This window comes from Rhipicephalus microplus, chromosome 7 (assembly GCF_043290135.1).
Source record: "Rhipicephalus microplus isolate Deutch F79 chromosome 7, USDA_Rmic, whole genome shotgun sequence".
In the NCBI taxonomy this organism is placed as follows: Eukaryota; Metazoa; Arthropoda; class Arachnida; order Ixodida; family Ixodidae; genus Rhipicephalus; species Rhipicephalus microplus.
Window position 1 is genome coordinate 161,956,362 of NC_134706.1, and position 15,327 is coordinate 161,971,688.

General features: G+C 45.1%; 1 protein-coding gene across 3 annotated transcripts in view; it reads left to right on the forward strand.

Annotated features, from left to right (window-relative positions):
• Nucleotides 1–15,327, forward strand: part of LOC119179655 (deoxyribonuclease TATDN1) — a 103,680-nt gene that overhangs the window by 25,601 nt on the left and 62,752 nt on the right. For all 3 annotated transcript variants that reach the window (XM_037430773.2, XM_075869884.1, XM_037430774.2), the window contains one exon: nucleotides 5,169–5,232. In XM_037430773.2, coding sequence (XP_037286670.1) covers nucleotides 5,169–5,232 — 64 coding nt within the window. The remainder of the gene's footprint in view (nucleotides 1–5,168; nucleotides 5,233–15,327) is intronic.

The window sequence follows — 15,327 nt, forward strand, 5'->3', positions numbered from 1 at the left end:
GTTCTCTTCATCAGCAATGTTAGGAAGCATAGCCTCGAGCGTCGTTGCCGGGTTCTTTCTATAGACCGACTTGTACGGCGTATCTGCGTTGTTTCTTGTATGGTAGTATTGTACATGAAGGTCACGTACGAAAGAATTTCATCCCACGTCTTGTGCTCGACATCGACGTACATGGCCAGCATATCGTCGATGGTCTTAGACACTCGGTAGGCCATTCGTCATGGGAGGTGGTGGTCCAGAGGTGACTTGTCTGGCTGTACCTCAGGATCGCCTGAGTTAGGTCTGCCATAAAAGCCGTATCTCTGTCAGTAATGAGGACCTGTGGAGCACCGTGACGCAGGACGACGTTCTTCACGAAGAACTTTGCCACCTCAGTGGCACTGCCTTTGGGCAGGGTCCTTGTCTCGGCGTAGTGCGTGAAGCAGTTGGTTGCTATGACGATCTATTTGTTCGTAATTCGACATAGAGAATGGCCCCGTTAAGTTCATGCCGATTTGCTGGAACGCCTGGTGAAGTGGCTCGATGGGCTCGAGAAGTCCGGCTGGCCTAGTCGGCAGTGTCTTTCAATGTTGGCAGTCCCAGCATGTCCTCACATAATGAGTGGCGTCGGGGGGATAGGCGTGGCCAGCAGTACTTCTACTGTATTCTTGCAAGCGTACAGGAAACACCGAGGTGTCCAGCCGTCGGGTCGTCATGTAGAGCATCCAAAATATCTGGACGTAACGCTGAAGGTACTATGAGGAGGTAGTTGGTTCGAAGTGGCGAGAAGTATTTTTTCAGGAGAACATTGTTCCGCAATAACATCGACTCAAGTCCTTGTTTGAATACTTTTGGAACACCGGCGGCCTTGCCCTCAGGGTATTCTACAAGGCTCCTGAGTTCCAAGTCAGCTCGTTGTCGCTCGGCAAAGTCGCCGGCACTTATGGTTCCCAAGAAGTAGTCATCATCTGAGTCGTCTTTCAATGGTGGTTCGACGGGAGCATGAGATATGCAGTCGGCGACAGAGTGCTTTCTTCCAGACTTGTAACGGACGGAAATGTCGAATTCTTGCTGACTCAGGCTCCATCTTGCGAGACGACCCGAAGTGTCGTTCAGGTTTGCCAGCCAACAGAAGGCATGGTGGTCACTTACATGTTTAAAGGGTGGCCGTAAATATAGGGGCGAAATGGTTTGATGTAGCCCAGATGATTGCAAAGCAGTCCTTTTCTTTTGTAGAATAGTTGGCCTTTGCCTTTGATAGCGACCGGCTAGCATAACAAATGATTCTTTCATGTTCACCAGTCTTCTGCACAAGAACGCTGCCGAGTCCTACTCTGCTTGTGTCGGTATGTATTTTTGTTTCGGCGAATTCGTCTAAATGTGCAATTAAAGGAGGTATCTGCAGGCATCATTTTAATTCTTGAAAAGCTTCCTCCTGCGGCATTTCCCACTTAAATTTTATGTGGGACCTAGTAAGGTTAGTGAGTGGCTCGGCGATCCAGGTCAAGTTTTGGAGGAACCATCTGTAATGGGCGCACAGGCTGAGAAATCGACAGAAGGCCTTTTTGTCGGTGGGTGGAAAGAATGCAGCGATGGCTATTGTCTTCTGCTAGTCGGGGCGTACTCTGAACTTGCTTATCATGTAGCCCAAAAACATGAGTTCTTCGTACGCGAAGCGGCACTTCTCTGACTTGAGGGTGAGCCCAAAGGTTTTGATTGCTTGAAGTACAGCTTCAACGCAAGGTGGTGTTCGTCGAAGTTTGAGGAGAACACAACGACGTCGTCCAAGTACACAAGGCAAGTCCGTTACTTCAAGCTGGCCAGTACAGTATCCATAACACGTTGGAAAGTCCCTGTAGCTGTGCAAAGACCAAAAGGCATCACCTTGAACTCGAAGAGGCCGCCTGGTGTTATAAAGGTGGTTTTCTTTCGGTCTCTCTCGTCAACTTCAATTTGCCAATAGCCTGTCTTGAGGTCCATTGAGGAAAAATACCTCGCGTGTAGGAGTTGGTCAGAAGCGTCTATCCGTGGGAGCGGATACACATCCTTCTTCGTGATTTTGTTCAGGCGGCTGTAATTGATGCAGAAATGTTGGGTTGATGCAGAAACGTCACGGCTGTGTCGACTTGTTCTGCTGCTTCCATGTTGCGTTGTCAGGCCATCTTTGGTAAGTGAGGTTTCGTCGTCAAGGCTTTGCGTGGTTCGCATCGCGTTTGAAAAGTTTCGTCACGGCGTTGTCGTCATCGGAGGATCTTTGGTAATGCGGCGCACTGCAACTGCACTTCATCGGTTGCTGCTCTTAGTTTCCCGGATACGGGCTAAGAAACCGGCCCCTTGTTGGGCCAGAGTACTGCCGGTAGTGCGGTGACATGCGGCGGCTTGGCGACAGTGGACGGGAAGCACTTTGTGGTGTCCATTGCGCTCATTCCATGTAGTCTGCGATCCCACACGGCCGTTCCCCTGGTCGCGGACGCGGTGCATTGACAACGAAGCCACGCAGTCCCATCTGTATGTACTGGCAGTGGCGGTAGGTGTGGCCAGCTTCCTTGCAGTGGTAGCTGAGTGGGCGGTGATCGGGGGGGGGGGGGGGGGCACACAATTGTCTTCCTTGGTGCGTTGCGCTGGCCTGAAGGTGGGTGGTATGGCATTAGTGGTGGCGGCGACGGTGTCTGGCAGTGGAACTGCTGTGGTGCGGTGCCTTTACTGTGGCGTGGGGAGGGGAGGAGCGCTTCGACGCACTGCAGCAAAGTAGTTCATAGCCTCTGTATGAAACTGCGCTGGTTTGGGAATTCCCAATGCTTGCTGGACCTGCAGAATAATCTGTAATATTCACGAAGGGGGCGTAATCTTAGCAAAGTGATCTACTGCAATCCCAAGGCTTCTCGAACAGTGTAGGCGCGATTCGTGCTGAGAAGTACTGACAGTGAAACGGAACAATAATAAAACTTGAGGAGGGAATGTGGCAATATTCTATACTAAACGTTGTGCGATACCAACCTCATAGCCTTCATTGGCAATAATGGGGTTCTAGAAATAGTTCGACACGATATGTTGTTTTTCGAAATGCTGTGGTACTGAGTGCATTCGCGTATATTTTTCATTTATTTGTGTACGAACTGCAATACGCTGCGACTGGGAATATCATAATAAGCACGTACTGTGCGTGGTATTTATTTCAAGTTATAAAAAGAAAGAAGAAAATGAAGCACATCACAGTGACTGCTTTGCAGCTATGCGGGCTCAAAACAATTAAACAAATGAGAATGAGTTCAAAAGTGCTGTAGCTTAAGATAACAACCTGCATGTGCTTCTTCTCGATGGCGTTTCATTATTTGAGGCAGCGCTCACTCGCCGGCGCTGCAATGCACGCGTGAAGCTTCCAACTTCACTTAAAGGGACACTAAAGTCAACCTGAAGTTGGCGTTGATTGTTGAAATGGCGATCCGGAAACCTCGTAGTGTTACTTTTTTGCCAAGGAAGGGCCTATTTCGTAATAAATTCACGTTTTAGTGCTCCGTATCGAGTCAGCACACTTCAAGTTACCTGCCTCAAGAGAGTGGACCGACCAGACCGTTTCACGTCCCCGTTGCCGCGCACAACGTTGCCTGGCCTTACTGCGCTAGTAGCAGCACAGCGAAAGCACTGGGAGCCACAGTAGCAACAACGGCCATTGATCAATTTCCCGCCATTGGCTTCAAGATTGCAGACGCTTCTGTTTCAACTGCGCCCCGCTAGATGGCACCATCTGTCCTGTGTAACCACGTGACAATGGAGTTTTATCTCCGGTGGTTCTTTTTTCCATGAATCAAACATAAACGAACAAGCAACATTTTATTGCATCTCTTGATGCACGGAAAGTTCTTTATTTAGTGCAGTTAGATCGATTACTAGTGATTAATTGTAGGCGGTTTGTCTTGTGTCATCAGGATCATTTTGAAAATTTCTACTGCGGGCACTTGTGTTGTTGTGCACTTACCTTAATTTCTTGGTAAGTAGGGCACCGTTTTTGGTAATATTGTTGTTTTAGATGTTGTCATACATTGAGCTATCACCTTGATATAAATTATTTGACTTCAGTGTCCCTTTAATGCCCTGTCATGTCCCCAATGGCAGCGATGACGGCACTCATTTTGAACGGCACTGAGGCATACTGTGACATGATGAGAAATATCGGCCCAGTTCCCGCACCAACGATGAAATTAGCCTGCTGACTGACAATGCCACCAGCATGGGCTGCCGTAGCCGACAACATGGTTCAACAGTTCAACATAATGCCTCTCAAGCATCTGCGCACGTGCGAGTTGCTTCCGGCCCGCGACTGCCGCGCTGGCCGTATCATGGCCGCATAGCAGGGCCACAGGCTACGGGATTTTTTAAAATTGTGAAACAGGCTGTACATCCGCTCGGGGATACCTGCACTGAGTGCGTTATGTTTTTGAATTTCATGTGTTAAAATACATGAAGGTGGGTTCTTCGGACATACCTAGTGTTCAGGATTTAATGATATTCAACAAGTGGTGACACATTCTTTTCTTTTCGTGCTCGCATGGCACCACTAAGCAGTGGCAGACAGAACAGCCAGCTCACCCGGTATGGACAGTTTTCTTGTAGTGATCCACGTGCCCCTGGGGTGTTTTTTGATAAAAAGGTTACCTCCTGCATTGGAAACAGATGCTCTTAGCTTTCCGCTACCACTCAGGTTTGGGCAGAAGGAGCCGTGGCAATGGTCCACGGCAACCTGACAAAGGGAGGGAAAGAGTAGCAGATTGGGTGAGTTGGTCAGGTTCTATGATAAAAATATAGAACAGCACTTCAGCTCAAGAAACCAGCGTATTACCGAAGTCCACAGAGTCACGATGATGGGCTACGCTTTCCCCCTCCCTGTGGCAGAGAAGGGTCCTGGGGCTGCGCGAAAATTTGAGACCAGCTAGAATGCGTTCAAATATTGCAGCTCCCTTATTATAGCAAATATTTGCAAAGTGCTACAGCAGCACGTTCACATAGCAAAACTGCACGCATTTATTTTCATTACAAATTTTGGACCTCAGGGCCCCTTTAACAAAGTTTTGGGCGCAGATGTTAAATGGGCACTGTCAGTGCACTTGTATGTATGGTATGGTATTGTGCTTTGCTACTTGGTGAGAGGTGCTACAGGTTCAGTGCTTTGATTTCTGTTTTGTTCCATGCAGATACTGGTGACCGGGGGCAGCCTGGAGGACAGCCGTCAAGCTCTAGAGCTGGCCAGCGCCCATGGCAAGTGATTACTCTTTTCAGAATCTGCACCACTGGTCTTTTTCTTGCACTAGTGGGCGTACCATGCGAGGCACCCAAACTAAATAGTGTGAGTATGTATGAAAGAACAAAGGGGCTAAGAAATAATGAAGAAAAAAAAAGGGGATGGACCGAGGGCTCGCTTCTGTGTTGGACACAACCTGATGAAGTGAAGGAAGCTCAAGAGGGCATTATGTGTAGCTTTTCAAGAAAAAGCAAGAAAATTCGAAAACCTTGAGAATCAATGACTACTGACTTGTTAATATTGGCAATGAAACTCATTTGTCCTGGTGCAAAGGGCACGCATGATTATATGCTTGTATCATATGACTGGTGCACAGTAACAGAAGTTACCAGCTTGCAAACTTCTAAACCCCAGCAGACAATGAAAAAAAGTCTCTTTTGCATTTCACTCCCTCATGACATCAAAGGCCTGTTCCAATCACCGCACGCCTATTGTCGAAGCATACTGGACGACTTGTCTCATGGTGGTCCTTGTGCAGTGCTTTTAGTGTTTTTTTGCAGATAGCCGTGTTGAGATAAGAATGTCGGTGCATGTCCGCCATCACCTTTTGATTTCGGCAGAAAAAATATATTTTGTTTTCTGAGTTCTCGAGACGGCAAAAATAAAAAAATTTTATCTTCTCAAAAAAAAAATTCACAAGTGTCGACTCAGGTGTTACTGCTTACTTAGAATATCGTGCAAATGGGATTTCGATGAGATCCCGCAAGAAAACTGTTGTAGCTGCAGGTCTAAATAGTTTAGGCCACGTACTAAGAAGAGTTGTCTTTGAAAAACCGTTATTGCTTGGCAGTTTTGCCGCTGTTAATTTAAGCAAGAAATCGTGAAATCGGCACACAGTTTAATATTGCTCAATATTTAGATTTTTTTATCCCTGCGTATAAATTGCAGACTTCTAAAAAATTTCAAGAGCATTGCCACATGTTAGGTTAATAAATCTGCCAAACACAATTGTTGAGAGTGACGTCAAACGTTAAGCAGAAACATTTGACTGAGTACATGTCTCTGAAAATGCAATATTTTGAAGACCATTTAAAAAAAAGCCATCTTCCATTTTCTCCAAACTCTTCAGAATTGAAGCAAAGCACGTGCTCTAACTTAAGCTGTAAAAACATGTTGCATTACTTTTGAAAATGGAGTTACAAAGCTCGAAAAGTGCTAAAAAAGAACTGCGGCATCGAGGGAGCAGGAAGCAGTAGTTGCCATTATCAATATTTTCAGGCCGTGAATGTGTTTTGTGGATGGAGATAAATCACGGATTGAAAAAACAGGAGCAGATGGTTTCAAAGAGCCAATTAAAATTGCATTTTTCTCTGCATTTCACTGAAACTTTACATGGATCTCAGCTATGGAGCATGCTGCAATGCGGAGTCACATTCTTGGCAAGAATCGCTTTCAAGGTCTTTTGCGAATGCAAGCCTGCGTACACACCTCAGGAAGAGTGTGGCTGGAGAGAATCTACTGCTGGATATTTATAGCTTCCCGTGGCATGGCAGGAATCTGATAACGCAGAAAGTGCATAGCAGCAGAAGTGGTGCGTCTACAACTCGACCGTCCTCACCAGCTCCCTAAAAAAGAAAGAACACAAAAAGGAAACAGCTCACCTCGCTTCAGAAAGGCGAGGTCATTAGAGAACATCAACTTTCATATCCGTTCTTCATTCACTACCCGGCAGTCATCTACTAGTCAATGAACGTGAGTACTTGTGTGCGTATAGCATCCTCCTGAGATTCATGGCTACTTTGTGAAGCTCGAAGCGAGCGTTTTGCCCTGACTACCTAAAAAAGCATAAAAAGAAGATTGCCTGCAAGTGGAACTTGCGATGTGTGAAAGATTTGAGTGTTGCCTTATTAAGAAAATGGCCTTATTAAGTCTCCGGGAAAATCCAAGTCTGACGAAAATTTCGTTCTAGAACAAACTGCTGTTGATGAGCTAAACACGTTCGTTCAGACAACCGATGTGACACCCCTGGAAATTCCGGCGAAAGTGAAAACACATTACCGAGCATCCTACACCAAGCATAACAAAGCGGTGATCGAGGGTGCTGTCTCCAGGAAAATTTCTGTGGCCTTAAAGCAGCGTACAGGGCCACAGAGAAACCTGCTTCTTCAGGGGAAACCCGCAATACGGGCTGTGAGTGGCTGCGCAATATAAAGAATGTGTTCCATACCTGCGAATCGTTCCACGAACGCTGTCACCTCTTGACATTGCTCCCTGTGAACCTTTCTCAGCAATAGATTCAAGGAATGATCACATCGGCAAGTCGCCACCTCATTCGGACATCCAAAAAACTCGAGACACCTTTGCCGTGTTGTCAAGTCCGTGCCTCTAGTATACCAGGTCGAAGCTGAATCAAGAAGACATCCAGGCAGCAATGAAAAAAGAACTAAACTGCACCCAACAAAGCCCAAACAAGAGAGATGTTATTGCTGTTAGATCAAAAGGACTAAAAGAGTACGTTTCCAAACGGCTGATTACCAGGTCTATTTGTGATATGTTTCATCTGTTTAAAGCAGCTCAGTCAGATACATGAAATCCTCCCAGAGGCCGAAACAGGTTGTGAGCACTTCACCTCACGAAGTCTGTGTCGGCACGTACTGTGCAAACGCTAAGCTAAGTGCGCGAGCCTTAGCAATAGCCACTACTCAAAAAAAGATGGTCGAGGACCTTGGTCATCCGACCATATGTAAAGTGCAATATTCACTGTGTTTCCTGTGCTTGTGTGACTCGTGCCCCACATTTGTGTCGGACTTAGGATTCCCAGAAGAGGAGGAAGTTTCGTTTGCAACCCGAGATAAAGGAGACTTGACCAAAAGGCAACTCCGGATGTTTTCGTGCAACACCTTCAACAGTACTTAAGAAAATCGTAGTCACACGAGTACATTCCGTGTGGGGGCCACGGGCTTTAGAAGGCCAAAAATTGTGAAAAAATTTACTTTTTGAATCAAACATTTTCGGAGTCTGTATCTATTTTTGCACTTATTTGAGAAGTTTCTAGCTTCTTCTATTATTATTTTTGGGGCAAAATCAATTTATAACATCTCTATGAGATGAATGTCGGCACAAATAGACGCACAAATGGTGCTTTTTCTGCGCCAAGCCGTTGCTGTTACACATGGGCTATCATGGCCATCTCGGTGTCGTTTGGAAAAGCTTTTCATCATCTTCAATTTCTTGCCACCTCTGGCTCACTTTGCTCATTAGTTTTTAGCAAAAACACGTCGTGAAGAAGTACCAGTGTCCAATTCAGTATGCACGTGACAAAACATAGGCATTCGATTGGCCAAGTGGTGTTTCTGGCGTCTGCGTCACTGTGGATACGCGCACGGGCATACGCTATTTTGTCGTGGTGTGGTCGATTGCCCATTGCAATCAAGAAGTTTCGCGCCTCGAAAATTTGTAAAGCGGGTGTGGCAATCGCCCCCTGAGAACTCTAAAAAGAGCCCCAGAATGGCTCGGGACAATGTGAATGACGAACTCGTGGCAATCAGCAAAGTGGCCGCTGAGGCGCCGGAATAGGCCTAATGGACACTGGACCTGCAAACCCGGTGATTGCTGCAATGTCGCTGAAAGCGGCTCTATGGGCATTGGCACACAAATTTTGTAGCCTCAACAGTTATAGGACGCCAAGAAGAAAGCAGATATGAAGTTGCGAGGGATATCAGTTGTAGCAGGGACGAAATGGAAGAGCCGTCTTATCGCTACACGTGCCAATGCTGCGGTAACGGGTTGTCAGAGTGGAGTACACCGCGCGTCGACGAATAACAAAAAAAATCAATCCGTTCAAGGTGAACGTGCTCGCCGGTCGCGCAATGTAAGTTACTAGTGACGGGCAGACAACTTTTAACGACATGTTTGCAACAATGAACATCACACGTCGTTCAATGGTCACGATCTCTACTGGAAAATGTGGCAGTCCTACCTGAAAAGGAAACTAACACCTCGCTATTTTTTGCAGCCTCGAAATTAATTAGAGAGTGCACACGTTCGTTTAGTGACATATCCGTGTAACTCAATCTGGACAAGCCAGAAAACATCTCGGTGTCATACGACTATCACGGATGACATGCATACATTCGTCGCACATTGGCACCAGTACCGTCAACGAACTGATAAATGGCCTTGTTCGCAGACAAGCACACGGCAAGAACTTGTAGCAGAACTTGAAGAAACGACACGCATATGCAAACAGTCATTCCAATTACATGGCCGGCGTATATAAACTGACTAGAATAAGAGTATGTGTGCCATGATATTTTTCACTCGCAATGGCGAAAGAAAGTTTTAACCGTTTTTTCTCAGAACACATATTTTGACCACTTTCCTTGTTGGCTTGTTCTGTAAAAGTGGACCTAGTGCAGCTAGAGCTATAATTTCTTTTGCACAATGCAGCTAACTGTGCGCAGAGAGCATCGCTCAAAGCCTATCTATATGTGCAGCTCCAATTTTTTTTATTTTTATAGAAATCTCTTTGTTTTTAATTACAGTGCATGCAGTGAACTTTATTGTGCTATAATGCGAGAAGTAATTCTTTATCAACTTACAGCAGTGCCCTCCGTAAGCTTTCTAGTATTCATACATATGTGTTAATGACTGTGTAATTCTATGTACATAAATGTTTGTGGTTTAGGCAATAAATGAATTGTAATTATTATCTAAGAAAATAATTTACCTGCATAAAATATATTCGGATAGTTAAAGTGTGCTCAAAAAACTGAACAAATCTGTGCAGTTGCATCTGGTTTGTTCAAGAAACAACGCTCATAATCTTAAAAAAACAGCCTGATTTGTTTTTGAAGTTTTCTCAGAATCTAATTTTTGGTGTTTTCAAAACTTGCCAAGGTGATATTTTGGTCTTCAGGGCACATAAAGCATTCCTGTGGTGCTATATAGCTACATATATGCGGTGCACAAATGTCAGAACAGATTTTTCAATCTAGCCTTTGTAAATTTTTATTCTTGGTTCTAATTAAATCACATGACAAGATCTATCGGGAGACTGAACTTCAAATTGCTATAAAGTTGCTAATACTTGTAATATCAAAAAAGTAATCTGGCATTTAATATTCTGGCCAGGAATCTTCATGCCATTTTTCTGATAAACAATCTATAATTAATTTAATTATCTCTGCAACTACCCAACTAATTAAAAATGCATTTATATTTATGAAGTAAACTTGAAAGACCCAGCCTGGGCTACAATTTTCATTTAAATTGGTCAAGAAATAGAAAAAAAAATGTCAAAACCCCTCTTCCCCCTTGAGGGAAGAGCCATTAGTGAAGCTAAACAAATCCCTAAAAAGAGGCTGCACCCTCCTGCATTTTCACTTTGCAGAAAGCTGGACCATAGTTCTAGCATGAGAAGTTCAGTCACATCACTGACGAAAAACCCACGTCTTGGCATTCACATGTGTCATCAGGACTAGAAAAGGAACCCGCAGTTTCGTTGTCATCAGCAATGACACTGACCAAAACGACACTGACCACGGCACCTTCCTAGCATGCTATGCTTTCGCAAAGGCGCACGAGTGGCTTGAGGGTGATGCTCCTTTATATGCTCATGTCACATACGTCAGTGATGGTGCCCTGAGCCATTTCAAGAAGAGACACTAGCTCCACGAACTTGCAGTGACCAAATACGCCGTGGTGCAGTGGCTATTTTCCGCAGTGGGGCACAGCAAGAATGCTTGCGATGGAATTGGGGGCGTCAGAATGTGATGTTGATTCACCTTCCAAGTGCTGACTTGAAAGCTTGAACGAACTGAAAACAAATAAGTGGGAATTCATTTGTCTCGTGCATGGCATTCAGTCAAGGCACATGTGGCAATGCATGCGCGTCAACCAAGAGCGCCACGAATTGCCTGTTGCAAGAACAGCCAAATCCTTAAAGGAGAAAGTGCCTGAGTAGATGCTGCTTTTTAATGACATGCATCAGCAAAAGGTGTGCATGAAGCAGAAATACTCCACAGCAATGCTTCGCCGGCTCCAAATGATTCTACATAATGAAAAACATTCATTGCAAAATCAGATAAATATCATTGAGCGACTTCCACGTCTCGTGCAGAGAAGCAAGAAGCATTGTTCTAAAAATGGCAGTGATACCTGCAAAAAACAAAACAAAAAAAAAACATGACTGTGAAGGCCATAATCCATGCAGCTTTAATTAAGGGTAAAACTTTTGTGGGTGGTATCTGCATGACTGCCGCTATCCTCGACCGGGTGCCTTGTGCAAGATGCACCACATGACGCACATAACCAAAATCACAAAGTTGCTGCACCAGGAGCAAGAAATGCACAACTGCTTCAGAGAGGTTTGTGGCTGTCTAACTCGTCTTAATGTGACTTGTGACTCTGAGGCCCTGTGAACGCAGGCGTAAATAAACAGTTCCATCCGAGTGCTCGTCTCTACTATATTTCTGGAAATACAGTCGAGCCCACATATAACGGCCTCACCCTAAACGAACTTTTGCTAAAAACGAACAATATCCACGTGACCGTGAAAATATACATTGTGTCAATGGTACAAAATACCACATACAATGGACGTCTCCGATCGCCGCTGATTGGTTACAGCGAACGGAGTCGGCGCTCTGCCGACTTCTCGGCAAACCGCTTTTGACCACCGATCAGACGAGGGGCCCATAGATGCTTATTGTTTAACGCCGACACTGCCGTTGTGCCCCTCTAGTGGCCGCTCTCCCCGACCGCTTTTTGTTATGCCCCCCCCCGCTACTTTGAGCACCCCGCATTGACAGACGAGGCTCGTGTTTTTACACTGCCACCGATCTTTTAAATACCGGTCGGCCATCTCCCCTGTTTTTGATCGCTGGTACTGTCGTTGGCGTCGCCGGCCTGGAGTGACCAGACCATTTGCCGACATTGTCGGCCACCGACTGTATTGGATCGTTTGCGTCTTGTCTTATCATATCTTTCTAGTGCACGCGCGTACGCTACCCCACCGAATGTGACAATTCGCGATTCGTTTTGTGTTTAGGGCCCGTTCTCGCTCACTTTGCACTCGGCTCAGTATGCCCTTCGCACGCGTGCGGAACCGTAAAAACAGCTGTTAATTTGCGTGGAAGAAATCGCGAAATATCGAAGTCAGTGAGGCCACGCAAACCCACTGGCACAACAAAAGGATTATTTGACCACGGCCGCCAATGCTGTGCAGTATTCATTAAACTTTTTGTTAACACTTGCATAGTCCTGTTTTTAGGCATCTTCAGTGAAAGTAAAGTTGTTTTAGATTTCCAGCACATGGTTGCTTCACAATCTGATCAGCAGGACCGTCTTTGTGCTATTATCCCAAGGCTTTTCTATTTTATCCGGAACTGCTACGAAGAGCTCAAATTTTCGCTCACAAAGCTTCCAGTGTTTGGCGATGTCGCCATTCGAACATAATGGCTCAAGAAGCTTTAAGAATTCCGTCATGAATGCATGTGGCTGCGCCCCACTTCCGACACCATATTTCAGGTACTCAGAGCGAGGAATACAATTTAGCCAAGCGTCATACAACAAAGAACAGGGTTGCTTTATTTGCGCAGCTTTTTATGCATACTGTTAAGGCAAGAGATGGAACATGTTCAAAGTAGTCTTCCGAGGGTGCATTTACTGTTAGCATCGTTAGTGGGCATGTGTAATAACGCTGAGATGGAAGCGTGTTAACATGTGCACTTGTCTTTATCGCGCACAATACAGTGAGGTGGCCAAATTCATTCTATCTCCTAAGGCGTGGGTAGCCGGCGGATCGGCAAATATCAGCCCATCTTGCTGGTGGCCCATTCGAAAACCCATATCTTAAAGAAACGCTTGTTCATTGCTTATCGGCAGATGTAGATATGCGCATGACATCATTTTTTTTCATTTTCATCTTTTTCAGTGTAGGTGGGAGCTACCGTATCTTTATTACAGTTACCCAGAAAAAGCTGCTAGTTGAAGTGTTTTTCGTTGGCCACCCTTGCTAATAAAAATTGAATGTGCTTGGCACTCTCAATATTGGTGTACTAAAAATGCAGCACCGAATGTTGCTATTTTGTTTCTCTGCAACCAGTCACTTTTGCCAATCTTTTTCATTGAGACTGTACCTATGTACAGGTTGTTCTGAATAATACAGGTTTTTTAATAAAAACTCTGGTACATTAAGATTACAGTCATTTTCACTCACAAACTTCATGTTGAGGCATAAATATTTTGCCTCAACTGGTAAGACTAAGAATTATGAGGCAAATCAGTGCCCAAAAGATGGGATAAGGAAAAACACGAAACCACGGTGCTGACTAACAACCAAATCTATCTAACGTTACTGTCAGCATGTGTGTGTATATAATCCTGGAGAGATGATGGCTGTTCGATGAACCATGTTTAAGAGACTTCGTCTTTACTACTACTGCGCCACACTGTTCTCGTGTGGTTTGTCACACGCTTCCCCCTCCCCCAGAAAGAGGCGCAGATGCAGGAGTGGATGATATCGTCTTAGTCTGCCCACATGAACGATGTCAGTCTGGCAACCGAGTGAAGTCACGCTGCGGTCAATCTCTTAGTTAACAGCGGAGACCTTGCGTATGATCGTATATGGTTCATGATTGCACTGAGTTTGCCGTAATTCAGGTGCCAGGGTGTTTTGTATAGAATAGTCTTTCACTTCAAGCTCTAATGAAAGGAACCTTTTGTCGTATGTGATCTTGTTTTTCTCGTGATAAGCTCCTTAACTGGGGACCACATTTGCACGAGCTTCCTGCACATTTTCAGCAACGTCTGAAAGGAGATCGAGATACGGTGTGTCGTGCATAAGAAAACAGGGCGGGTAGCCCGTGACTTCATGAGGTGTTCTGTTGTGCTTGTTGGCAACGTCAGAGTGGAGACGTGACCATGGTTTTCGAGGTTCGTCATTAATCTTGCATCAAAGGCAAGCTACGATGGACTGAATAGTGGGCGCATTTAGATTGTTACACTGTGTGCGTTGTGAGCGTGTGAAAGCTGATGAATGGTATTGTGCTTGAGGAACTGATTGAATTTGCCGGCAATGAATCCTGTGCCGCAGTCGGAAAGGAACATCCAAGGCTTTTCAGCAATAAAAATACTCTTCAGGCCAGAGATGTAGGCGTTGCAGGTCTCATTCTTGTGTGCAAAAGCCGCCATCTTATAATAGGCTGCATGATCAATGGCTGAATGGGTAAATCTTTTGGAATAGCTTAGGTGGCAAAACATCTGATAATGTCCATGGTCAGAAGATCAACTGGTTTAACCGCTGGTGGTAGAGACTCCAAAGAACCAAAGCATTTGGTTTTTAACTTATTGTTGTGCTGGCAGGTATCGCTATGACAAATGTACTCGAACACATTGGAGACGATGTCAGGCCAATAGTACTATAGAGAGAGAAGCCGCTATGTTTTCTTCATACCAACATCACCGAAAGCATCATGAACTTTTTGCAGAAGAGAAGATTGGAGGGCAAAAGGGACATAAGACTTTTTGTATCCATCTGCATGTCACTATGGTCTGTCTGTGTTCTTAATTGTATGCTTGCCGGATAGTTTGTCATTGTGATGCACCCATAGTTGCTCAAGAGATAAGAGTTGAACTATCGGGTTTCGAGACAGTGCATCGGCTTCGACGTTGTCAATGCCCTTTTAGTGCTTGATGTTCACATTGTACATTGAGAGTTTCAAACACCCTTGGAATAGTCGACCTCGGTGATTCTTGATGCTCTTAAGCCACTGCAACGCTGCGTGGTTCGTGATAACACGGAAAGGCTTCCTGTGTAAATAACAGTGCCGTTTATCAACGGCGTGAATAATTTCTAAGCATTCAAGTTATGTGATGGCATAATTCATTTTATGTTTTAGTAACTTGTGTAAATGGTATGCAAAAGTTAGGAGACCTTTAAGCTTGGCCTTTAAGAGTTGAATGCGATAGCAAAATCTGGCCCCTAGTGCACCCTTCAACCGCTAAGTGCAAGCTTATTAATATGTTGTGTTATATGCATATACAGGCACGCACACACATACGCACACAGTAGATCATACCAGCGTGCGTGCGCGAATGGCACATACAGG